Source organism: Eubalaena glacialis, chromosome 16 (assembly GCF_028564815.1).
Source record: "Eubalaena glacialis isolate mEubGla1 chromosome 16, mEubGla1.1.hap2.+ XY, whole genome shotgun sequence".
Lineage (NCBI taxonomy): Eukaryota > Metazoa > Chordata > Mammalia > Artiodactyla > Balaenidae > Eubalaena > Eubalaena glacialis.
Genome location: NC_083731.1, coordinates 9,947,785 through 9,975,563, shown reverse-complemented (window position 1 = coordinate 9,975,563; position 27,779 = coordinate 9,947,785). Strand labels below are relative to the sequence as shown.

Genomic DNA, 27,779 nt, shown 5'->3' with positions numbered 1-27,779 from the left:
ACTTGGGAAAGTTTCTCATTTGAAAATCTAGTCCATTCTGGCTTGGAAAATGTGCAGAGATCTGTGGGTTAATGTAACTGAAGAGTGGTTTTTGACTGCTCCACATATGAAAAAGGACCACATTCCGTTTAACCCGGAGAAGGGAGTTCCTCAGTGTTATCTGAGTCAATTAAGGCTGAATTCTCTTTGCTTCTTTTGGTTTTTCTTTTTTTTTTTTTGGCTGCGTTTGGTCTTCGTTGCTGCGTGCAGGCTTTCTCCAGCTGCGGCGAGCGGGGGCTACTCTTCATTGCCGTGTGCGGGCTTCTCATTGCAGTGGCTTCTCTAGTTGTGGAGCACGGGCTCTAGGCGCGCGGGCTTCAGTAGTTGTGGTACGTAGGCTCAGTAGTTGTGGCTCGCGGGCTCTAAAGCGCAGGCTCAGTAGTTGTGGCGCACGGGCTTAGTTGCTCCATGGCATGTGGGATCTTCCTGGACCAGGGATCTAACCCGTGTCCCCTGCATTGGCAGGCGGATTCTTAACCACTGTGCCACCAGGGAAGTCCCATATCTTTGCTTCTTTACATGATGGCTTTTGCTGGTTTTTCTAGATCTGTACGTGACTCAGTAATTCAGAATGGAGACTCTTTCTAAAGCATAAATTACTATTTTTCCAGGAAGTTTCTCTTGCTATTTTGCACCTGTGATTCTACAACCCGAACTGCAGATGACCTATCCCGAGTAATGATCAAACGTGCTGGTTTTTATTAATATCTCTATGTTACTATAAAACCTTGACATACAAATATGTATAAGGGATACTTCTCACTAGCCTATTGAATCCAATAAAGAGTTTCTTGGAAGGGAGAACCTTTCCTTTTTCCTCTGGGCAAATGTCCCTTAGCTACATAATTGCATGTGAGACAGCAATACTGTGTACTTTAAAAATGTTTCCTTTAAAAAGTGTTGAAGTCCTCAGGTCATTAGTTAGGGTCAGTGTCAGGCTGTTAGTTAGGGTCAGGGTCAGGGCAGTAGGGTCAAAAAGGAGAAAAAAAAGTGTTTAAGTCACTGCTTTTTCCCTCTTTTACAAAAATCTTCAATAAACCCTGTACCTTCCGACTGCAAATAGGAGTTTTCTGGATGTAAACTGGAGGGCCCATTTCTTGGTTTGCATCTGGGCCATAAAAGCTACATTTATTTGTGACAGCTGGCACCCCAAAATGTTCAAGGTAATTTCATAACTTCAGCTGATCAGTGGCACGTGGTGTTTCCTCTTCCACATCTCTCAAGAAATTCAGAGCTGTTACTCATTCCCCCTTACAGCCTGACCCCAAAGAAAGTGGGAAGAGGAGGTATGCTCTTGGAGGAGCTGGGAATTAAGTGGCTGTTCTGTGCATCCTGGTTTGGGAGGCCAGCAGCACAGATGCATTTACACCATCTTATGACATCCCTAAGCTGCACAGGAAATGTTCACTTTCATGCTCTTGTTACAACACTGAACCTAAGATCTTACAGGCTTTAAATGTCCTGCAGAAGGTTCTTTGTGCAGTAATGTAGGTAATATTTGCAACAAACCTAAGCTAGCAGAAAATGTTAACAAGACAGTAAAAGAAAGAAAACTATTAAAAAACTAGAATACCAAATGATGTTGAACGGTTGTTTCTCTTTACATTATTGTCCCTTAAAATCCCACTAATGGAATGAATGGTTTCCTTGAGATAGTAGTAACGAATACAGTTTGCTTTTGCATGTTTTTTCCTCTAGGTCCCAAACACCTCTACTTTACATTATATCTGTCTTGCGTTATTCAACCAAGGCACAGTTGTTTCCATTAGGGAATTTACTGAGTCATAGAAACATTTTTATTATGATAAAAAAATGCATTTTTTGCACCACTTCAAATGAAATTATATTAGAGTTCCATGTAAACTAGATGCTTGGTTCTTGTTATGAGATGAATATTCAGTAAGTAATAGGAAAAAAAAAAGCCCAGACCAAAGGGAATTCAGAATACACATTTTTGTGCACTCACATAATTGTCCTCCCTGATTTGCTTTAGAAAACACAGGAGATAGCATAATGCATCAGTAAAAAAGTAAGAAGATGTAGATTTAAATTTTTGTTCCATTTTATAATCCCTTAACTGTTTTGGATTTCAATGTTCTCAAATGAAAAATGAGGATCTTCACTCTTTTATATAAATGCCAGATATTTAAGAGAGATAGTGTATTGCCTGTAATTTGAATTACTCAAGGGAAATGTGCTATAAAAACCAAAGTTATCACTGAGCCACAGCAACTGCTGGCTCGACGTGAAAATGGTCTCATCTCAGTGAGGGGGCTAAATGGAGAGGATGCCGCATGCGGGCTGTCGACCCCTCCTCCCTCTAGCCTGGGACCACCTCACCCTTTCCCACTCGCTCCAATTTCTTCCCTTTCGCTACGTTGATTGATTTATTTTCTCAAGATTCTTGGTTTAAAAAATGAAAATGAAAATAGAGAAGGGCAAACATTTCTCCTCACCTTGTGTCCTTCCCTATTCTCCCTCCCTTTTCAAACCTGCTTCTTGAAGCTTGCTTACCATCTACGCGACTCCTCGGCACTAACTTCCCCTCGTCCACTCCCTCTCGGGCCCCAGGTGTCTCCCACCACCTCAGTGGTCCCAGGCTGCTGAGTCAGTGGCACTTGGACTCACTATCACTCCTTAAACCGTCCCAACTGGGTTTCCATCTTAGTCCTGTCCCTTTAAATCTACCTTAAAGAACACCTAAGAAAGAAACACCACCTTGTTCCTGGGACTTAAAGTAATTCAAGGATGGTCAATTACGTGTAGAATAAATTCTAATCTCAGCGTGGCTTAAAGTATCCCCTCATGCCTTGCCCTTTATACTCTAACAATATTGGTTTGTGCGTCCCTCCCACAGAGTCCCATTTGTGCCTTTGAACATACCGTCCCCCTGCCTGCAACACACTTTCCTTCCACACTTGGTTAATTACAATTACTTCCTTCAAAAATCATCTCCTTTAGGATGATTTCTCAGAATAACAACTGGTACTTGAAGTAGTAAACGTGTACAGATACTCTGAACACTTCGTTCATTGCCTCATTTTCTAACACTATTTAATCCTCAAAATAGCCCCCTGATGTAGGTACCATAATTAGCTCCATTATGTTATAGATGAGGAAACTGAGGTCCAAGGAGCTCAAATCTGCTGCCCGAGGTCGCGCAGCTAGAAGTGGTAAGCACGGGGATTTGACCACCATCTTTCAGATTCCAGAACTTCAGCTTCTAAACACTGCTGTATACTGTTCCACCAAAACAGCGTTTTTAAGCAATAGATGTGTTTTTTACTTCTGCAACTTTGCACCTGCTATTTCTTTTATATGGAATGCATTTTCCCACTTTCCTAATAAAATTTGATTCATTATTTTTAGACATATCTTCTCGACCTGGCTCCAACCTGAGTTAGGCACGTCTTCCCCCAGGCTCCCTGGGTCTTCGACCCTAGTGCTCAGGGCTTTGCACTATAACTCCTTAATTCTGTGTACCTCTCCCCTACTAAGCTGACAATTTTTAATTAAGGGCAGGACTCTCTGTGGCCCCATGGCTCACTGGATGTTTATACACAAGAGACAAGGATAACACAATGGTGACGAGATGAAGAACAAAAAAAGGCAGCATCAAGGGTGTCCCACAAACAGGCTGAAGTGACCGATTTGTGGTATTTCTCATCTCTTGGTTACCCTTTCCTTAGGCTCTTTACAACGTGGAATCAGCCATATGAACCAGCACAAATGACTCTTCCAATTTCAGATGAATTATATTACTAAGATGAAGAGAAATGACAAGCCACATCAGATTTTCTATCAGAAACAAAACCATAAAAAAACATTTTGTTCCTGATGAAGTCTATGCTTCCAACTTTATAAGATTAAAAAAAAATTGTAATTGACTATAAATTCTATACAACATATCTATGGTATAAAGCTTCACAAACATATGAGTCTTTGAACAGGGCAACAGAGCAGCCAATTTATGTCTATATATGGTGTTATTAGAGTTTACCACAGAAAATTCTTAGTCTGTTTAAAAAAAAAAAACCTCTTTATTTTGAAATAATTTTAAACGTACATAATAGTTGCAAAGATAGTACAGAGAGTTCCTGTACACCCTTGACCCAACTTTTTCTTATGTTAGTATCTTACATAACCATAGGACATTGATCAAAACCAAAAAATTAACCTTGGTCAAATACTTTGAACCAAAATGCAGAACTGCTTTGGAATTCCCCGGATTTTGCAGGAATATCTTTTTTCTGTTTCAGAATCCCATACAGGATTCCACATTCTATTTCATTGTCACGTCTTGACACCCTTGTGCATGTGTGTGTGTGTGTGTGTGTGTGTGTTTTAAGCTCTTCGTTACTTTCTGTCTCCACAAAATATTATACTTAATACTTAAGTCTCATCTTGTGTTTTCCCTGCCTCAACTCTAGAATCAGTCACTTCTCCAAAGAATATTGATTTGTTTTATTGGAGAATGATTTTTAGAAATGAAAATTTTAGGACTGGGTTTTCTTGATGTTACTGGCATGTCACTGCTTCTAGGCTCGCCCAGAGGAAAGACCTAGGAAATATATGTATGTATATGAGCCCTTGTATACACACATATCTATATTTAGTATCTACTTACTATGTTTGTATCTTATATAACCATAGAGCTGTATATATGTATCCACCCTTGTATCCATGTATCTATCTACATATCTATGTCTATATATCTACTGATGTATCTATGTATCTATATATCTATTTATACATCTATGTATCTATCTATCGTCTATCTTACAATAAACTGAGTTCATACTGATACTCCTATTCCAATTGCCAGAGGGTTCATTCTGGCATCTTCCCTTTGCTTATCTGTAACTTCTTTCTCTGACTGTGTGAAATCTGGCTCTCATTATCTTCATAAATTTCTTTATTTGTTCCACCTTAGTTTACAGATAACTAGTGTCAGTGATGGTATTTACTATAAAATAAATCCCACACTTTAAATCGGAGGTTTGGAAGACACATATTTTGTACTGGAGTCTCCACAATGGGGTCTTGAACTCCCACCCATGCTCTGTCCTCTTAAGTAATTCCTTCTCAGGCAGCCATTATGCATTTTCCAAGTATCATTCCTGACTATGCCTGTGGTAGATTGTACAGTTGTTCAATTTTGCATACTTTGAGGGCAAAGGGCTTATTAGATGCACTATGAAAATTCACATTAACATATTTTATGCAAAACAACATGGAAATAGGGATAACATCAAATAAAATAACATACATATACATTTCTCATTCCTTAGTAATAATCTAAGTCATTCTTTTAATATCAGAGTAAAAAATATTCAATAGTCATATGGCTGTGAGTGAGGATGCCAGCCATGCCCCGTCTCCCACTGTGACTCTTACTGAGCAAGGGCAGCGGGTAGAATGTAAGGAAAGGCCGACAATGAAACCATCAACCTTCAGTCATGAATAAAGAAAAAGACTGGTTGCCCTTCTTAGATAAGTTCCATAGCTTTCTGGCCACCTTTGGTTATAAAAAAATCAGTCCAGGGCAATCCAGTTTCATACCTGATTCAAGTCTTGCTCCCCTGCCCCACCCCAGCCCCACAAGTATGACTTCCTGTCTGGAACTGGGAAGGGGACATGGTCTCTTCTTTCACATCTCCTTCTTTGGGGTCTAGCTCCTCCAGAGCAGAGGCCAGGGTGGAGAGTTAGGAGAAGAAAGGACTGTCTTAGGAAATCAGCCACATTTCAGGGGAGCCCACTTTGTGGTTTGGTCTGGATCTACCCTGTTCAAAGCTGATGGCTTTCTGTATGGCTGACCAGCATTGAGAGGCAGAGATACAAAATTCCAGCCTAAAAGGAATGATGTTGACTAGCTGGACCAATCAGATTCTTCTCCCATTGGGAGGCTGAACTTGAGACAGAAAAAGTGTTGATTATTTGTAACAGAACAAACATTTACATGGGACAAAAACAAAGATGGATTATTTGTGTTTCCCTAAGGCAAAGCACCAGCATCATTATTTTTCCTTAAGGCTGTGGTATCTCTTTTCCCCCCACCCTATACAATCTCATCCAGATTTACAACCTCCACTAGTACAGAGAGCTTCACTAGGACTGAAAAATCAAAGAGGGCAGACATTTCTGTCTGGTTTTTTTGCTGACTTATCCTTTAGGCCTAGAACAGTGCCTGGCACATGGTAGGCACTGGATAAACAACTGAGAATGACATGGAACGTCCATATTTGTATCTCTAGCCAGCCAGCCCTTGCTCCTAAACTCTAGACCTACACATGCAACCAAGTATTAGGTGTCTCTGCTGAGTCTCAAACCCATCACAAACTCAACATATCCAAGACTGAGTGATGATCTTTTCCCACAAATAAAGTTCTGCGCTAATGTTTCCCGGTTCTGTGAATGGTATCATCATCCATCCAAGGAGATGAACCTGAAACCAGGAGTCATCCTTGAGACTCTCATTTATGTCCTTAAATCTAAACATTCACCAAGTCCCTGCTGATTTTGCTTCCCAAACAGCTCTCCCATTCACACTGCCTCCCATCGTAAAAGCCTTCAGTGGCTTCCTATTGTTCTGGGGACAAAGGGAAAAGTTCTTTTTTTTTTGGCCATGCCACGTGGCATGTGGGATCTTAGTTCCCTGACCAGGGATTGAACCCACGCCCCTGCATTGGAAGTGTAGAGTCTTAACCACTGGACCACCAGGGAAGTCCCCAAGGGAAAAGTTCTTGGCATGTTTCTCAAGGGGCTGCACGGTCTATGCCCCGCTTACCTTTCTATACTCACTTCACACCACTTTTTTCTGGGGTCATGCTGACATGTTTCCTTCTCTCTGGAATGCTCTCCCCTCCCTTTCCCTATCAACACCCCCATGAAGTTCACGGCTGCTCCTCCTTCATAACCCAGCCCAAGTGTCTCTTTCTCCTTCCCCACTTCCCTGACCCCCATCTGGGTCAAGGTCTTCTATTAACTCCTCACTCAAATGCCGTTCTTTTCTGCAGAAAGTTTGCCTCACATTATAAATATTTATTCACTGCTCTGATTATTTGATTGATGTCCAACTCCTCCATTAGACCCTAAGCTCCATGAGAGCAGAAAATTTAACTGTTTATTCTTATCTCCTTAATGCCTGGCCCAGTGTTTTGCACACAGTAGGGCCTCAAAGATTGAAGGAATTGAATGAACAAGCAGTTAGCAGAAACGTTTTGGGTGGAATAGACAAGTACGTGGGCTTCTCAGAACAAAGAACAGATGGGTGAAACCTGAGTCCCAAAGGAATCAAGGCAATGACAACACCTCATGTTCCGTGTATGGGCACACAGAGGACAAAATTCACTACCTCACTCCTGAAACATGTCTGAACGCAGCTACCAAAGAGCCTGTTTGCAATTCAATGACTGCAAGACACTGCAGAAAACTGAAAACCAATTGTCACGTTTTTTTCTTAGAACCATAACCATCTAGTTTCCCACTGCCTGTGAAACGATCTGAAGGAAAAAAGCGCTGTTGGTGTTTAAAATGTTTGTTCTCGTGATTAAAGAAAGCCAAGTGAGATAGTGTCTCCGTGGCTGGGCGTGGGGCTGAGGACGGGCATGCTGAAGAGTAACCCTCTTGCCTGGTTTGTACACAATTTCCCTCCAAACCTCACTTAAAAAAAAAAAAATCGTAATAATGTCAAGAGCCATCTGATTTTGTAAGAATGCCTTTCTCATTAAAGATACTTCAGAATTTAAGAGAAAAAAAAATCTAGAGGTTATCTTGTAGAGGCTGTGATAAACTGTAATAAAAGTAATTCTGAATTAGCACAATTGACACAACCGACAACTCATCAATGTAAACTTGAACAGTCTTAGGCCCGTCATTTTATGTCTGTTCAATGTCAAGAGAGACTTGAGCTGCCTTATTAACCATCCTGAGTGCCAGGGGATGAGGCAAAGAGCAAGGTTTCTGAAAACAACAGCCTCTAAAAGTGATCTGGTTTGGGTCAATCACACATAGGATGAAATTTTGGAAGGGCTTAGAGAAACCCTTCTTCCAAGAAAGTCTCAAATTTATAACATTTATTAATATGGGACTTGCTTGATTAAGGGCAAAAGGAAATGAGTCCATCTGTTGAGAAAGCTGCCCTTGGTTGGTGAAAGCTGCCCGCCATCCTGAAAGCACCCACTATCTTTCAGCTCTGTTACTTCATGGCGGCCGAAAGCGGTCCTTTGTTTTTGAGGCCACGGGGTGTATTAGTTTCCAAGGGCTGCTGTAACATAGTACCCAAAACTGGTGGCTTGAAACAGCAGAAATTTACTATCTCAGTTTTGGAGGCTGAAAATCCCAAATCAAAGTGTCTATGGGCTTGTTTCCTTTTGGAGGTTCTGAGGGAGGGTCTGTTTCAAGACTTTCTCCTAGTTTCTGGTGACGGTCCGCACCCCAGGTGTTCCTTAGCTTGTACATGCATCGCTCTAGTCTCTGTGTGTCTCTCTTCTCCTTTTTGTATAAGGACACCAGTCATATTGGATTAGGGACCACCCTAATGACCTCACCTTAACTTGATTTCAACTGCAAATACCCTATTTTTAAATAAGGTCACATTCACAGGTACTGGGAGTTAGGGCTTCAATATCTCTTTTTGAGGGACACAATTCAACCCGTAATAGGAAGACATCAATTCTAACAGGTAGCTCATCTGTTTTGTTTTGACTTCCCGGACCCCTGACGAGTACCTGTTTAACTCCAAAATTCCAGCTGGCTGCTCCCCATTTTTGCATTGACCTCTAGATTTCTAGGCTGCTGTCTTTTTTTTTCTTTTTCTTTTTAAAATTGAGGTATAGGTGATTTATAATATTATGTAAGTTTCAGGTATATAACACAGTGATTCACAGGTTTTAAAGGTTATACTCCATTTTTATAGGTATTACGAAATATTGGCCATATTCCCTGTGCTGTACAACGTATCCCTGTAGCTTATTTATTTTATACACGGTAGTTTGTACCCCCATCTTATCTGTCCCTCCTGACTCTAGGCTGTTTTCTTACGCTGATAATTGATACCCTCAAATTCTTAGCTTCTGTTGTGACCTATTAGCTTGAACCCTGATCTGAATAGTTCTCAGTCTTAGCTACTTCATCTCTTTAAACAGATCTTATTGTTGTTTATGTCTTAATGTGGCATAAGAATTTATTTTTTAAAAGAAGCCTAACAATGAAGCTCTATCAGAAATAGTAGATCAAGTGCTATATAAGATGAGCTTTTGATATTTCAGTTATGTTAAATTATGGGAAATAATATGTAAGTTGACAACAAAAGAGTCATCTCTGACCAAAAGACTGAGGGAGTGGCTTCAAGTGGAGTTGGGTTACATCAAAGGCTTTGAGTAAAATGCTGAGCATTCCAACTCAGCCACGGATGATTTATAGCTTCTTTGGGGTATTGATCCTCGGCCCCTGGGCAGCTGAGTTTTTCCCGGAGCAGCAGAAATCCTAGTGTTGGATGCCTCCAGCTGCATGTGATTCCCAGCTGTTGTACAAATGTCACTCTCTGTGCAAACCGCAATGGGAAAAAAAACGGTTGGGTAGCACTGTAGTAAATGATGTTACTACATAGCTACAAAAATTAAGAATCAGTCCATAACCAGGTGGCCTGTCTGGAAACTTAGAGCATGAGAAGTCTGAGAGGGAAAGGTTAACAGTTCGTCTTTACTTTCTTAGCTGTCATCACTCCTCATCTTCTGCAACCCAGCTTCTGCACCATCAGAATCCCTGAGCCTGCTCTCACCACCTTACCAATATGGTGACCAATTTTTTATCAAAATTAAAAAAAAAACTGTGGTCAGAAACACATAACATCACATTTATCATCTTAGTCGTTTTTAAGGGTACAGTTCAGTAGCGTTAAGTACATCCATATTGTTGTGCAAAAGGTCTCTAAAACCTTTTCATCTTTTAAAACTAAAACTCTATAGCCATTGAACAACAACTTCTCTTTGCCCCTTTCAACCCTCACTCTATTTTCTGTTTCTATGAATTTGACTACGTTAGATACCTCATATAAATGGAATCATACAGCATTTATCATTTTGTCACTGGCTTATTTCACTGAGCATAATGTCCTCAAGGTTCATCCATGTTGTTGCATGTCAGAATGAATAATATTCTACTTTATGTATATACCACATTCTCTTTAGTCATTCGTCTGTCAAAGGACATTTTGGTCGCTTCCACCTCTTGGCTATTGTGAGTAATGCTGCAATGAGATCCTGCTTTCAATTCTTTTGGATATATACCCAGAAGTGGTATTGCTGGATCATTTCTATTTTTAATTTTTGAGGAACCTCATGCTGTTTTCCATAGCGGCTGCACCATTTTACACCCCCAACAAGGGCACAAGTCTTCCAATTTCTCCATATCCTCTCCAAGCCATGAACACAGAGTGTCTTTTCATTTATTTGTGTCTTCTGTAATTTCTTTCAGCAATGTTTTGTAGTTTTCAGGGCAGAAATCTTACACTTCCTTGGTTATATTTTTTCCTAAGTATTTTATTCTTTCTGATGCTATTGTAATTAGGATTGTTTGCTATGGTGACCACTTTTGACCTCTCTGAAGTCTTTGAGATTGTGGACCACAGCCTTGTTCTTGATGACACACACGTTCTAGTCTTTCCTCCTACGTCTCGGGCTTCTCATTCCCATTTCGGGCTCTTTCTCATTGGCTCACTGGATTCATTTGCTGTTCCTCAGGAAACCATTCTTCCCTTGGTAAACTCATGATTTCTAAAGGCTTAACTTACCACCTGCATGTTAATTTTTGCTTCTCTCCAATATCCGTCTCAGCCCCGATACTCCGCCTAAGTTTTAACCCTTACATCTATCCACAGACATTGTCTCATAGATATTTCCCAGGCAGCTCATGGAAAATATGACCCCCTCCAACTCCCCAAAATGAAACAAACAAACCAACCCCAAAATTCTTCCTTCTTCTGCATCCTCTGCCTTGGCACACCTGGGGCAATCTAGAAACCTGGGTGATGCTCTAGTCTCCAGCCTTTGCTCATCTTACATCCAGTGGGTCACCAGATCCTACCCTCTGCACTCTCTCTTCTGTACGTCACCACTCCTTCACGTTCCCTCATCTCTGTTTCCTTTAGTTGAGACTGCAATCACCATCTGCTTCGGGGATTGGCTCTCCTATCTTCAGTCTAGGTGCCCTTCAATTCATTCTCTGAACTGAAGAATGTAGGGGAAAAAAGAATGAAATTTTGCCTCTGCAGCAACAAGGATGGACTTGGAGGATATTATGCTAAGTGAAATAAGTCAGACAAAGAAAGACAAATGAGGCATGGTATCACTTACATGTGGAATCTAAAAAAGACAGCAAACTAGTGAATATAACAAAAAAGAAGCAGACTCACAGACACAGAGAACAAACCAGTGGTTACCAATGAGGAGAGGGAAGGGGGAAGGGCAATTTAGGGGTAGAGGATTAAGAGGTACAAACTATTATGTATAAAATGAATAAGATACAAGGATATATTGTACAACATGGGGAATATAGCCAATATTTTATAATAACTATAAATGGAGTATAACCTTTAAAAACTGTGAATCACTATACTGTACACCTATAACATACAATATTGTACAGTAACTAAACTTTGATTTAAAAAAAATAGAACATAGGGGAGATTATGTCGCTCTTGGCTTAAATGCCCGCAGGGTAACATCTGAAGGCTTAGCTCTGCTCATGGCATTTCCTCTAGCTGGTCCCTGCTTCTTTTTCCAGCTCACCAATTTCTCCCTTGCTCTATACTTGAGTCACAGTGAACTCCTAGTGGCCTCCAAAAAGCCACTATGCTTTTTCTTGCCTAAAAGTGTGCTGTTCTCTTGGTCTCAAGCACGCTTCTTCACACTGCCTTCTTCTAACTCCCTTCACCTAGATAGGAATTACAGATTTTAGTCTCTGCCGTACTTGGGAGAAAACATGTCTACTTTCATCATCTGTTATGTGTGTCTCCTTTGTGCTCCACAATTTGTAGTATCTGTTTAGTTGTCACTTTCTCCCACCAGTTCATAAGCTATTTGAAGGCAGGAACAATGTCTTGCTTATCATTATGTCTGGTGCCCCTCACGCAACATCTGAAGTACAGCAGATGGGCATTCAGACCCCAGGATTACAAAAATGGGGAGATCTAGTAAAAGGAATACCTCAAGTGACATTAGCCTGATGCCATTACGTATTTGAATCACACAACCCTCCTTCTCCACATCCCACACTGATTCCCAGCTCACTGAGCTATATTCTGATTACAATTTGACCTCCAGTCTACACATCCACAGGGAGAGAATCTGCTGATCCAAAAATGCAAGCATCTCATCCAACCCATTTTCCAGACACTCGCCTTAGAATGAATGAATGAACTGATTCTCTGAGCAGGTTGTGTGTCACCTGCATTGGGGTCAGAAAGCCCTTATTATCCCAACTTAAGCACTTTACAAATTATACGAAATTGGGCAAGAAATTTATCTCCCTGAATGTTAGTTTCTGTGTCTTTAACATTTAGAATTAAATTCAGTAATTGCATATGAAGTGCCTGGCACCAGATAGTTTTCAATAGGGAATATTTATTATTGTAACAGTTGCATCCTTCTTCCATGTTATATTCGTTTGAGTTCACTCCTGTGAGATGGAAAAAATACTGAGAAGACTGAAGGCTCGACTCAGATCAGGAGATGGCAAACAGTGCTTAGCTGAGTGGCTACTCTGTCCCCTTGCTGTTGCCCTAAATCCAGAATGACTTCAATACAGGAGACAAGACAGAGATGAAAATGAAAGCCCCCAGGTAAGGCTACAGAGAAACATTAACCCGGAGCTCATATATTTTTTTTTTTGGAGCTCACATTTTTAAAAGGACTAAGATTTTTGTTGTTTTGTTAAAATCATAATCAACAAGAGAGAGAAGTCTCTTTACATGTGCATCCCTCACTATGCATTGGACGCCATCAAAGACCAAACATTATCAAATTTGAACCAGACGAGACTCAAATGGGACTTAATACAGAGCTGGGGAAACAGTTTTAATTTCAGAGCTTTGAATTTAATCTACACAGACTATCTCTACTTCCCTTTTCAATGATTCTTTTCCCTGAGGCTTCTCTATGGGTCTTTTTCTTTCTCATAGTTTAATGAATCTTCTACTGCTTAAAAGAAAACCCTTTATATCTGTCTTGCACTGAATTTGCAAAAATCATTAAAGCTGCAAGAATTCTCTTCCTTTTCAAAGTTTGCAAAATTCCACCTACATTCTCCAGTGTTTTTGCTACATCACAGAGCATGAAGGTCATTGTCTCCTACTGCTGTTTAGAGGACAGCAGTAGGTCAAGGGGGTTTTTAGCCTCTATATGAACTGATCTGGCTTCTCAGAAGCCAAATTATACATTTACAGACAATCTCATTTCTAGTCAATTTTCTGATCTTATGTAAAAAACCATTATATATCTCTATTTCTATCTCTATCTATCTCCAGGTCCTGTATTGGGTTTTGGTGATGCTGAAAAGAGAATCATGGTCTCTATTTAATTAGATACGGGGGTCATATAAATTATGGCAGCTAGGAAATGATTGCTACTGCTATATTGCTGCTAGGAAAGCAATAGATGAATTTTATGTGAATGCATAATTGGCATGTTTTTTCAGAGCATTATTTATTTTGGAGAACGACAAAGGAAAAGCTACATTAGTGTCTATAAAGGCACAACACTGGTGATGGCATGGAGACAGGTGGCCTGGGAATGAGCATTTACATCAGAACCTATCCAAAGTCATCCCCAAGGAGCCCTTTAATTATTGCCCTCTGAGTCCTCTCTTTAAAAAAGTTTCTGTCTATCAAAATGCCTTTATTAAGCAATAAATAATTCAACGTTGCTTCTTTTCCCTTAAAGAAAAGCATATATGAAGAGCCTTCAGAGCATTAGCATTAGGGAAGCAGTGCTGCTGCCTAGAATTCACAAATTTCCAGCTAAAAGTATTAAAGTAGGCATTTTAGTCGGGTAAATGCACAATTCCCTTTAGGTTTCCTGAAGTGTTAAAGAAGGCTGCTGGTCCCATAGTTTCTCCTGAAGAGCCCCACGGGTTAGCATCCCTGGCTGGAAACCACTGTCTTAAAGGGCAAGGAGGCAACTTCAGAAAATAATGGGGAAACAATAAGCAGCATATTTCTACTTAAGAAGAATACAATTCCAGCACAATTGATCCTGCAGACGGTGCTTGCCTCAGGGAGCTTCTCCACAAAAGCTCTGGTGCATGGAGCAATCTGATTTAGCATTCGGTCACATTTCTCCCCCTTTATCACTGGCTTAGATTAATAATCTGTGCTCTTTCCTTTAATTTCATCTCTTGGATGTTTTCCTCGTTCACTTCTTCACTTCCTTCTCTTCTCCCATTCTAGCTTCTTCACTGTACCATTCAGCTTTCTACCATTGTCTCCTATCCCGTCCACCTCCAGGGACATAATCCTTCTCCCAAGCATGAGAACCGACTTTTTCTAATGGCCCCCGGTCAGTGTTTCATATTTAACGTCTCCATTTCAGAGGTGGCTCATACTGGTTTCTATTACTCTTGAAAAATGTCTGTGCACCAACATGTATATTTTAACACAATTGTTTTTACCACAATCATAATAAAGTACATTAAGTCTCTAGAGACCTCTCTAAAATGTTAATATGCTACAAGCACCTTATGTCTGTGTCTAAGGAGGGTCATTGCTCCAGAAGGTCCCTGAGGGAACAGGTGCTTTGGCCAGTGTCTGCCATCATGTGGAGTGAATGGTAAGCATCTCAGCTCTTAGCTTCTGCCAAAGTCCTAACTCCAGTGCCTCTAATTAGATCATCTGCCTTTTGGATAGTTTTAATGACTGGGTAGCTTATTCACCTCCATTCCTCAAGAAACTGCCTGTCACATCAGTGGTTATTTCATGAATATAATGGCATCTCTGTCATCTAAGATATCATTATTTATCAACAAGTAACTAACAGTCTTATGAATGAGCCTCCACAATGGCATGACTCATATTTGGCATTTATATAGCTTTAATGTGACTCAGTATAGCATAGAGGCTGAGTCTGGGCTTTTGGTCCAAATCGCCTGGGTTCAAATCCTAACTCTGCCACTTATTAGCAGTGAGACCTTAGGCAAGTTACTTCTCTGTGCCTTAGTTTCCTCTCCTGTAAGATGAAGCTATTAATAATATTTCCGTCACATGGTTGCTGTGAAATTTAAATAAATGAAAATACAAAGTACCTGGCACTGAGCCAGTGCTCAACAAACATGACTGTAGCTATAAGAACCTACAGACTAGTTGGTGGAAAGGGTCAAAGATTGAAAAAAAAAGCTTAAACTGAATAAAGAAAGACTTTGGAACACAGAGTGCTTTCTGGAACTTGAAACATTAAGAAAATCAACTATTTTTTCACATTTTCCCCATCCTCTTCTCTGGGAATAATAAAAACAGAGTAAAATCATTTAAATCCTGAAATAAATACCAGATTTGTAAAGCAAGGACTAAGGTGGTTATACAGCAAGAGATATTTATTGGTTGTGTCTAATTATATGGTTGGTCAATTTCAATTCTGAACTCACTAATTACATATTTCTTCTACAACTAGAAACCATGGGAAGTATTTGCATCAATGGCATAAAGAACTTCCCAACCCTCATTTGAAGAACCTACCACTGCTGCCACAAAATTGAAAAGATCTGGAAGAAATCATGCCTACCATACCCAGATAACCATTTGCCTGTGTAGCCCCAGGACAGGGAAGAATTTAAATCCTTGCTTGATACGCTCGCAGTGGGCATCTTTATATCAAGTATATTTGTTTTTTTTTTTCTTTATTGACTGCCCTTGGTTAAAAGCCTAGGCTTTGGAAATAAACAAGAGTAAAAAAATGAAATGCTTAAAGTGATTTTCAGATATATAAATAACAACAAAAATTTAAATAGGTTACATCTTTGTTTTTTAAAAAATAGACAACTCTATCCAACTTGAAAATTCTGAATGTGTAGGGCCTTCCTAAAATTCCAGATAGGATTTTCACTGGGATGTTAATAATCCCAACTATTGCAGTGCTGGGGGGGCGGTGATCCAAGAATATTTATCCAGGCTTCCCCCTTTTACAAATTCTGCTTCTCAAAGGGTCCCTTCTCTTTGACAGAGTCAAATATTCAAGCCAAGTGCCTTCCATGGAACAAAAACAATGAGAATAGCTAATCACACCTGTAATCTTTCTGCCATCAATAACATAATCTTCACACGTTTACATTTACATTTTTGGGACATGATTATCAATGCCATAACACCCAATCTATTTTCATATACAACTGGGCACACAGTTGATCAATTATTCTATCCCATTTCTTATAACCACTTTGGGCACCCAGACTAAATTCTCTTATAAGTCTAGTGGTCAGGCAAGTTTATGCTTAATATTTTTAGGATGATGATCAAGAGTATTACATATAATTATGCCAAATGGCAATCTGGCAATCTGGCAAATCTGCCATTCATTTAATGGCAGAAGGAGAATCTAAATTCAATTTACTATACTATGTCCATCTTAATTTTACTCAAAATAATGATATAAAAATATTCCTAGGATAATCATAGAGCAATAAAAATTTCCTTGGTTGTTATTAGAGAAGGTTAAACTTAGAAGAAAATTATTTGCCAACTCAGATTGTCTTAATTTATTAAAATCTATCTTTTTTTACTTTGAACCTTGAACTGCTTTAATACTACCTGTAAGCACACATTTTGCCCTTATTTTTTTAATGCCGATTTAAAGAATCCCCCATACATTACTTACTTGTTTAAGCTTCTTTAGATCTTCATCAAGTTCTAAGTTGTCCAAAATAACAGCGACAAACAAACTCAGGAGGATCTATAAAATGGTTAAATAGCAATGAAAAAGTCCACACGCCATAAGTATCAAAATATTATATATATCCTATAGAATATCTACCTAAAATATACACTTATATAGAATGCATTAAACATGAGTTGTGAATCACTGCATAGGTATTTTAAGATACTTATAGCAAATACATTAAAGGAAATGCATCTGTTAACTGAAATAAACAATCTAAAATATTAATTTTCTTTATAAAACTGATTTAAAATGAAAATTAAGAAAACTTTTAAAAAAATAACTCAACAATCTTACTTCTAAGACTGTATTCAAAGAAAATAACCTGAAGTACTAATGAAAACCTTTATATACAAAAGTGCTTGAGAGATTATTTGTAATAATGAAATACTGGAAATAACAGCTAACCTTATGTAAATAGCTAATACACTTATAGAGATCTCTATTGTAAAATTCATGCAGCCATTACAAAGCCATTGTGGTAACTAGTCTCCAACATTGTGAGTCACTGGTGTTTAGTCTTGTGCGTCCCCTTACACATTGAATATGGCTGGTCTGTGTAACCAATAGGTTGCGGAAAGGATTGTGTGTGACTTATGAGGCTAGGTAGTAAAAGACACTGTGGCTTTCACCTCACTCCCCCTTGGATCACGCACTCTGCTGGAAGCCAGGTGCCGTGTCCTATGGCCAGGTGCCGTGTCCCTATGGAGAGGCCCATGTGGCAATGAGCTGAGGCCTCCTGCCACAGCCATGTGACTGACCCATCTCAGAAGTGGATCCTTCAGCCCTAGTAAAGCCTTCAGGTGACTGCTGCCCTAGCTAACATCTTGACTGCAAACTCATGGGACACTCTGAACTACAGAAACACCCAGCTAAGCCCGTCTCAGATTCTCGACCTGCAGAATCCACGTGAGATAATAAATGTTTATTTTTGTAAGCTCTTAAGTTGTTCATAATTTGTTCTATAGCAATAGATAACTAATACACTCATGAATTTTAACAGTAGAAAAAATGCTTACAATATTAAATGAGAGTATATATGGTAGAAGTGCAAGTATATACAAAAAGAAATAATAGAGAAAATGCTAGGAGGAGGTACTTTAGAAATGTTAACGGTGTCTGCCTTTGTGAAAGAAATGGACTCCCCCTCCCTTTTTTTTTTGTATTTCACCATATTTTCCCAAATTAAAAAAAAGGCATATGCTTCATTTGGAATGGATAAATACGGTGAAAGAAAGAAAACAACAAAAAAGTAGAATTTTAAAAATATTTTAATTTCTAGTCCCTTGTTAACTTTGAATTCTCTAAAGTACCACATTCATTTGATAATCTTTTTCATTCTTAATTTATATTCTTCCTTTTAATTTCCCTCTTAGCAAATTATTCCCATTTGTTACTATTAGACTGTTAAGCACAAAGGTAAGAAAATCGAAGCAATTTAGTCATGACTCTTAAGCACCAGAGAGATTATTATACAGAAGTTAATGGCTAGCTTTTTTCCAAGTTTAATGAGCATATAACAAGGGGAAAAAAAAGCCTCAACTACTCTGAAGTTTTGACAATGTTTGGCTTGGGGCAATTGCCAGCACCCTTCCTGTGAATAGCCACAGCCTTTGGGATCCTACCAGAACTTAAAGAGGATACAGAATGGTCTAGAACATAGATTTTTTTTTGTTTAATTTTTTAAAAATTGAAGCATAGTTGATTTACAATGTTGTGTTAATTTCTGCGGTACAGCAAAGTAATACACATATATATATCCTTTTTTATATACTTTTCCATTATGGTTTATTACAGGATATTGAATATAGTTCCCTGTGATATAGGAACAACGGTAGGACCTTGTTGTTTATCCATTCTGTATATAATAGTCTGCATCTGCTGACCCCAAACTCCCAATCCAACCTTCCCCCACACCCCCTCCCCCTTGGCAACCACATGTCTGTTCTCTATTAGACCACAGATTTTTTACTGATGTCACCACGTCCACCACACCGTGCACATCTGGGCACAGATATATTCAGGCTTACTCTAAACCAGACATTATTCTATACAGGGCATTTCATAGTTCACTCCAAGTCTAGCCCTTGTCCTGTGACCTTGAGGTTGACCTTGACGTTATCATCAAAAGTACTCTCAGGGGAGGAGTCTCCCTTCTCCTGCTTCCTCTCCCAGACTCAGAGTTGCCACCTGAAGGGCTCTGCTGTGAATCTGAGCTGTCTCACACCACTTCTGTCTCTCCTGGGCACTGGAGCAGGCCTGGCTCTGTGTCCTAACCTAACAGCCTTTCCTATCTCCCCAGGGAAAGGGCAAACACAAATCTAAAAAGAAAAAAATAATTTCCCTGATTAAAAAAGGGAAAGCCACAGTTCCCCTCCCTTTTCTTAGCGCATTTCCTTTGGAAAACTTGTGCTTATAAATTCTGTCCCTTTGAGATGTATACAGATCTTTTTAAAAGCTAAATAAGTCTCATCATTTTACAACCCAGGAAGAGTGCCCTGTCTCCCCTTCTCCATGGGAAGCTGGGAATATAACTTAGTCACCTGGACCCATGTTGCGAAACTACCTATTTATCATGGAGATATGAAAAGTTTTATTTTCCTTCGGGTAAAGGCAATTAGCTATCACAGAGGGCCACCCCAGTTACCAGGTGAATTTAGGGGGAACTGTATTTAACAAATGATGCCGTCGAGTCTTCTTGCCTGAGGACTAGTTGTTTTCATCCTGAGAGAATGGATGTGATGTGGGGATGTGTATCAAAGGGTGACACGGCTTTCTGTCTTTGCGATCACTTTGGTGGATTGCCCGTGATGCCCATCACAGTCTGGTTTAGTGCTATTCAATAATAAAACTGTTTTCTTTCTTGTCTACCTTGGTGGAGGTTTTCTGGATTGTCAGGAGATTTTATTTTTAATTATTTTCCCAACACCAGACAGATGGCAGGCTTCTTAACCACAGCAAGGTTATGCTATTCGATTAAATTGGACTCTGTCGCTGTGTCAGACACTGCCTGGTCAGGAACATAAATGCAATACCGTGCTCACCGCTACGAAGTTCACAATCGAATTAAGCAGACGTGGGTTGGCAGCCTGGTGGAAAAGAGCAATGTGGTTGGAGACCTTGGCCGGCAAATAGGCTCTGACAGTCACCAGCTACGTGGCAACCACTAGCCCACTGTGAATTTCGGTGCTCTCATTTGTAAAATATAATGGCTATAATAATAATAGCTTGACAAATTGCAGCTATAGTATTTTTTCATTTAATCCTCCCCCAAGAACCCTGGTGTGTGGTATAGCCTATATGAAAATACACAGACGTAAACTTAGATATGCGACACTAAAACAGTTTTCTTCATATTTTTACATATCAGTTGAATTTAGTCCATAAGCCCTCCATTTGTGTTGATGGCTGAAAACCAAATCTTGCTACATGAATCCAATTTTGTCCTTTAAAACTCAGTTACATTTGAATAAATGCTCCTTTTCTTTGTAGGTCTGGTTTAAAGTCAAAGATGTGATTGTCACTGCCCTCTGGTCCACAGTGGCCATGTGACTGGTCCTCTGTCCCCCATCAGGGGCAGTGATGGCGCTTATTTGGGGGACGCTGGGCTTTCTCTCTGCTGAATTGATCACCACCTCAGTTCCTGCAGCTCCTGCTAAGATCTCTGGTTCTCAGTGACACCCCGTTTTAGTTTCCGAGGGCTGTTGCAACAAATTGCACTAGCTTTGTGACTTAAAACAACAGAAAGGGATCCTATGACAGTTCTGGAGGCCAGAAGTCCAAAATCGAGTTGTCAGCAGGATCACACGCCCTCCAAAGGCTCTAGGGGAGGATCCTTTCTTGCCTCCTCCAGCATCTAGTGGCCCCAGGCATTCCTTGGCTTGTGGCAGCATCACTCCAATCTCTGTCTCTGTCTTCACATGGCCTTTTCCTCCTACTCCCTGTGTCTTGTCTTCATCCTTCTCTTATAAGGACACTTGTTATTGGACTTGAGGCTTAACTGGATAATCCAGATGGATCTCATCTCAAGATCCTTAATTTAATTGCATCTGAAATGACCATTTTTCCAAATAAGGTCACATTCACAAGCCTGGGAGTTAGGACATGGATATATTTTTGTGGGGCGCCCATTCAACCCCCTCTACTCTCTATCTGGTCTCTAATTTGGGCCCTTGCTCCAGCAGTAGTGTTCTTCCTACACAGTGGCTTTCAACTCTCAAGGAAGTTTGGAAGTTCTGCCATTCCAGGTGGAGGCTAAGGGAGACTGGTTCTTGGGGGGGATCTTTCAGACTCTCTCTACCTAGACCTCTCAGGCAGCCACACAGCTCTCTGCGGGCTGCCCCTCATCCGTGTCGGCCCCTAGCAAGGCTCTCTCCCCATCAAGTTCAGACAAGAAGTGGTTGCAGGTCTTGGCTGTCAACACACCCAGGATGGTACCCATACTGCTGTTGCCCTGGGTGTGACGTGCCACCATCGTCGAAACACACCGCCTCCCTGTCTCTCTCTGGGCCCTTCCGCCTCCCTCATGCTTCATCCCCAGAAAACGTTATTTCCTCTCAGAAAGCAGGGATGTGAAGGAAAATGGGAGCAGGGTCTTGGAGGGGGGGCACACATGTGTGAAGACTGACAAGCAGAAACTAAACTCAACCAGAGTATCCCAGGTTCGGTTCTGTGCCATCTGAGCACTCCGATTTCTCAGAGCTGATCGGGGCCAATGCGTCTGGGTGCCTCTTCTGAATGCTGCTCATTTAAGGTCATGAGGGGCTGATCATGAGTCCAGCCAGGTGCTACCAGGATAGCAAGATACCAAGGAGAAGGAGGATTTTGGCAGGAAGGGAACTGTGAGAAAGTCTTTCCAGGTGGCATGAGGGAAGGCAGGGCTTTGGGAGTATGGGGCTAACTAGGGGCCTGGTGAGCAGGTGAGTATGGCCAGAGCATGGGTGCCTGGAAGGAGGCTGGGGGAGACTGAGAAGTAGGCCTGGGGGCTGGCAGTTTGCCCAAATGCCACCAAGGGAGGTCGGGAGGTGTGAGAGGGAGGTTGTAATAATCACAGAGTGATGGCATTCTTTTCTTCTCTGTTAAAATTTTCCTTTCAGATGTTCTGGTTTTTTATGCAGGTAATGCAGTTATTTTAAGCTGGCTCATTGAAATAGTAATGGGATACTGTTAAGTGCAGTTTGACAAAAGTTATTAAATATGTAATGTTTTGTTACCTTAATTAAAAAAACAGTACATTTTATACCTCCTTTTTGGAGGAAAGAGGAAAAAGCTACCCTCAGGGCAGAAGGACAGAGAAATAGATGGGGGATTCTAGCCGCACATTCTCTTTTTCATGGAGATAAGAGTTTGATTTTCATGGTAGAGAGAAGGCAAGACTCAAAAAGGGAACACTTTGGCTTTGCTGAAGGGGCTTTACAGGTAGAAAGCCCCTCGCTAACAGCGTTGAGACAAGCTCTTGGGACGGGTTTTGGTAACAAATTTAAGCACAATATATGAGAAAGTTTAAAGTTTGCTTTAAACTACATTAAAACTAGGTTCATTCACTATCTGAATGTTCAGCCTTTCCTGCTTAGTTGACATGAAGACGTGATGGCAAAAACAGAAACCGTATTTAAAAATGTGTGTGGAGTTCGAGTTTCCTCGAAACTCTGTGTGGACACAGACGTTTATGGGTCCTTGTCACCGTGTTCCTGACAAGTAGGGCCCTGTGTTAAGGTGAGGACCTGGCACTTGGGGTCTGGCTTTGATGTCTCTCTGGAGTGGAAATAGAAGATGCCGCAGAGGCTAGGTCTGCAGCTGATTGCCAGGAGGTGAGAATTACTTCGTAGTTTTTTGCTCAGACTCTAATAAGGTGGCAATAACCACCGTGATAAAGAAACAGAAGTGAAGGGAGGGTGGCAGCTTGGTTTCCGTCATATTTAATTTACATTGTCAGTGAGACATTATTTTCCTACAAACCGAGTGCTGTACGGACTTGGCCTTGAGCTTGCAGGCTGACTTGGGTGTCAGCCATTTCTCCCCCCATCCCCCAAATTAATGGGAGTGGGGGACAGATCCTAATTCTGAAAGCAAGAACTATTCCTCAATCCTCTCAGTGTTGCTTTTTGTTGCTGTTGTTGTTTGTTCTGTTTTTATAGAAAGCTGAGGTAACGCTCGTTAACCTGAACCCGTTACGTTGACGTCTGAATCTTATTTTCAGCCGATGTCTGCTTACTACCAGTACCATCCGTACTGTGCCAAAAGGCTTTCCATAGCCATTAAATGAGGTTCACAGTTTTATATAAAATGCGACTGATATAACAAAAGAATTTTTACAGGGATTTGTCACATTGAATCACAAGAGCTTCATCGTTTGCATGAAACCCTTTTACCTTTACGCTTTGCTGGTTCTAAATTACATTTAGACCTGTTGTGTGCATTGTTTATCTTTCATAATTTATATAATATTTAAATTTATCATGGGGCATGGAATTCTAAATCACTATTTTTTCTTAAAGATGTAATTTCAGGGGAAAAATGGCTAATGATATATCCTTTCATTTCCTCTTGAGCTTTGTTAAATTAAGCACACATATACTCTCAACACAGCGGTATTTAGCACGTGCAATGATTTAAGACAAGAAATTCATATTTATATTTTCATGCACTGGCTACTTGCCACTTTTAACAGATCTATAACACTGCATGATATTAATATGCAACACACGTATTTGCTCTATCATGCAATATACAATGGATGTAATACATCCACTTCCTTATTTTGTGATCAATATTGATACATTATGAATCACCGATTTCAATGAAAAAGTCAAGAATAGCTATTAAAATAGTCCAGGTATCTAATTCTTTATTTTTCTCAGATCACAACACCCATTCTCAAGATATTTTTGGCATTGACAATGCATTTGGTGTGGAAGATCAGATCTCTGCAAGCCTCTGCAAGTCTCCTTCCTAGAATTTTTATGAATGGGGTAGCTACTGCTTTTGGGGTGCTGACCTTCCAGCTTAGTGGGTTTCAAAACCAATGTCTCCAGGTTCAATATGGCTCCCGCCGCATGTGGTAGGAGGCGTTCAGCCATTGTGATTCCTCACGACCTCTCTTCTCCTCTAACTCCTCCTCTCACTCCTGAAAAAGCCAGATTCACCTGAGCTAACGTATTTGCTATGTTTAAGTTTGATACCTTTAACCACAGATAATTAACTTGGTTTTCTTCCATTTAACCATAATGCATTTCAACGAAATTCAATAAATGACTGAAGCAGTGTGTTCCCCAGCATCATTATTTCCTCCAGTTTTGTTGTGACACAACCCCTCCGTGCAACACACGAGGGTTCTCATTCTCTCTACTGAAGGGAGAGGCTAGGTTAGCATGATGCAGGCTGCTGAAAGTTAGGGTGTATTTTCTCAGGAGGGTGGCTTTACCGTCTTAGAATGGGTCTTCTTGATTGAGAATTTCTATCTCTGTAGCTTCCAATCCTGTTTTGCATTCTCTCCAACTCTGCATAGAGTCCTGCACCCACCCTATCTTTCCTTTCTCATTTCCATTTCTTTTCTAAAGTTTCCTCTTATTATTTTCTTTTCCTTTTTATATAGCTTAAAGATAGCCCTTTAACTGAAATGTCACCTTTAATCTTATTTCTTTCTCTACTGTGAACTTTATTAATAATTTCTATTTTTAACATTATTTTCAAGGATACAGTAGAAGCACAGCAGGAATCTGGTCAACACCCCATCACCTTGTGGTTTTCTTTTCCTTTTTACCATTTATAATCACACTCTCCTAAGCTGTCTTGCAGGCTGTAGTTGGAAACAATTTCATTTTTCATATAGGTCAACAAAAAGTCAAGTGTAATCAGAGCAATGTAAAATGGGAAATGCTCACCACAGATGCACTTTTAAATGAATTCTATAAAATCAAGTTATTTAATTTACACTCTGGAATGCCCATTTTTGTTAGTAAAATACGACTATTTTCTGAAAGCTGCTGCTACAGAAGCAAAATCAAGAGATTGCTGTGTTAATGTAAGCACTTCAAAGGTAACAAAAAGACCTAACACAATGAATGCTTAATTACATTTTCTCTCTTTCAGTATTCCCATCACAGGGCTTTCCTTTGAAATAATAATAAAGGGGAAAACACTGAAAAAAAAAAAAGAGTCTTTCAACTGCTTGTCTTTATCGTTCTTATCCCCAAATCATTGGCAAAAGTGGGGGAAACGATGGATTTCATAAGCATTTGGCAAAACTGCAATCAGTCAGGACAGAAATACAGAATATGTACCTGGCGAATGAGAGAGACATTTTACAGGAACAGTAGATAATGGTTATAAATATGCATTTGCTATACACTTAAGCCTGATTTTCCTTGTGGGCTGACAAATTGGTGGCCCCAGGGGGCGATGGAATGGCCTGCTGTTTCTTATTCCAGCACAAACTGCAGCCGAACTTTTTTTTTTTTTTTTTCTGCTTGGTACATGCCTGTTTGTCCCTGAGAAGACTAAATCAGGAGCTCCCCAGGTGGTGTGGCACCACCGGCCAGCGTGGATAAAAATCAAATCAGAGCTTGTATATTTACGTGGACTTTTAAAATTGTTTTCCAATTTGGGTTAAAATGCTCTGTAGTATTTTACAAAAAAATTAAAAAACCATACAATTTAACAAAAATGCTCTTTTTAAGCTAAATCCAAGCTAAATAAAGACAGACTTATGGAATAGAGATTTTAACTTATAAATGTTCAGTTTTGAAGGTTATGCGATGCATATGTAACACAGGCTTATCACCTGCACACACATTTGTATGTTGGTCCACAAACCATCTCCAGCTGTTTTACTGCCAATATTTTAAGAATTTCAGATCAGGCTGACCTGGAATGATTGGGAAGCAAATGTTTATCATGTGCATCGATCACACAGCAAGCAACAGCATGCCCCCGTGCCTCTTATCACTTGTATCATTAGGTCTTGAATCACAGCTTTTATCTGTGGTTGGTTTGTGTTTACTAGTCCAACTTCTGTACTAGTTTAGGCTCAGAGAGGACAGAGATTAAGCCCTTTCCCACTATGGCCAGGATGTAGGTTAGCACTTATACATAGGTTAGTACTTATACAGAGTAGTTGAGATTCAGTAAAACTGTGCTGAATCGAATTGGGCTAACTTGATAGAGCTCATGATAGTGACTGACCGTCTGAGGACATACAGGATAATAAAGCAATTGTCGATAATGTTTAAGCAAAATCTCCAGTGACCTGGGGAAGTGACTTCAGTCCCTAGACTTTTTGGGTAGTATAGAAGTAACACTTTCAGTTTTGAAAATTTAGTTATAGTGTTTTCTTTCACTGAATTAATTACTTCTCATTTAAAAAAATTATTTATAAATTAGAAAATCTGAATTGACCTTTTTGCTGTAGACGAAACCAACTATACATCTCAAAGTTTTAAAAATGTCACATAAATCTGGATGAGAAAAATTGATTTGTTTTGTTTAAATAATGCATTTCATCCAACTTATACTATATATAAACAGTAAGTTAAGATGGGTTAAAGATCTAAAGATGAAAGGCAAAAATTTAAAATAATTATAAGAAGATAGGGGAGAGTATTTTTATTACTTCAGGGTGGGAAATAATTTCTTAAACACGAGTCCAAATTAAATGTTGACCGTAAGTGAAAAACTGATAGCTCTGACCACATCCAAATATAATGTCAAAAGCCATCACAGACAAATTGGAATAACAAAATATTACCTGAGAGAGGATATTTGCAACATAGATAGTAGTTAATGGATAATATCCAGAATCTATGTAGCACTCCAACAACGAATTTAAGAGAGACAAACTAGCTTTTAGGAAAAGAGAGAAAGCACACGATTGGGTGAGTCACAAAGAAGACAGCCAATAAACATACTAAGAGGTATGCTCCCTTATTAATAACCATGGAAACCCCCAAAATGCAAGTTAAGGCAAAGAGATATCGCCATTCAACTCACAAGACTGTCAAAATCTTAAAAGTCTAACAATATCCAGTATACATGAGAATGTAAGAACACAGGAATTCTCAACCACTGCATGTGGGACTGTAAATTAGCGCAGTTTGCCTGTAGAACAGGGGTCTGCAAATTAAAGTTCCAGATAGCAAATACGTTAGGCTTTGAGGGCCAAGAGGCAACACTGAGGATATTGCATATGGACCTACACAACCATTTAAAATGCACAAACTGGGCTTCCCTGGTGGCGCAGCGGTTAAGAATCTGCCTGCCAATGCGGGGGACACGGGTTCAAGCCCTGATCTGGGAAGATCCCACATGCCGTGGAGCAACTAAGCCCGTGTGCCACAACTACTGAGCCTGCGCTCCAGAGCCTCTGAACCACCACTACTGAGCCCGTGTGCCACCACTACTGAGCCCGCGCTCTGCAGTTACTGAAGCCCCCATGCCTACAGCCCGTGCTCTGCAACAAGAGAAGCTACTGCAATGAAGACCCAACACAGCCAAAAATAAATAAAAATAAATTTAAAAAAATAAAATGCACAAACCATTCTTAGCTCACAAGCTGTGGAAATAAAGCCTGTGGACCAGGTTTGGTGTTTGGGTTTGCAGACCTGTGCAATGGAGCCATTTGGGCAGCATCCAGGATCCTGGATTCTATTGATACTTTCTGGCATATACCCTAAAGAAACTCTCGCACAACTGGACACAAAGTACGAACATATTAGTTGCAACAGTATAAGAGCAAAACATTGGAAAACAACCTAAATATCTACCAGGAAGGGAACTGAGAAGCAAATATGGCATATTCAGTCAATGGACTACTATATGACT

At 40.0% G+C, this 27,779-nt stretch overlaps 1 protein-coding gene across 1 annotated transcript in view; it reads right to left on the bottom strand.

The window, feature by feature from the left end:
* NALCN (sodium leak channel, non-selective) overlaps window positions 1–27,779 on the bottom strand; it is a 272,041-nt gene that overhangs the window by 87,023 nt on the left and 157,239 nt on the right. Inside the window, 1 exon segment of the mRNA XM_061170618.1 lies at window positions 16,902–16,976. Within this exon segment, the coding sequence (XP_061026601.1) occupies window positions 16,902–16,976 (75 nt within the window).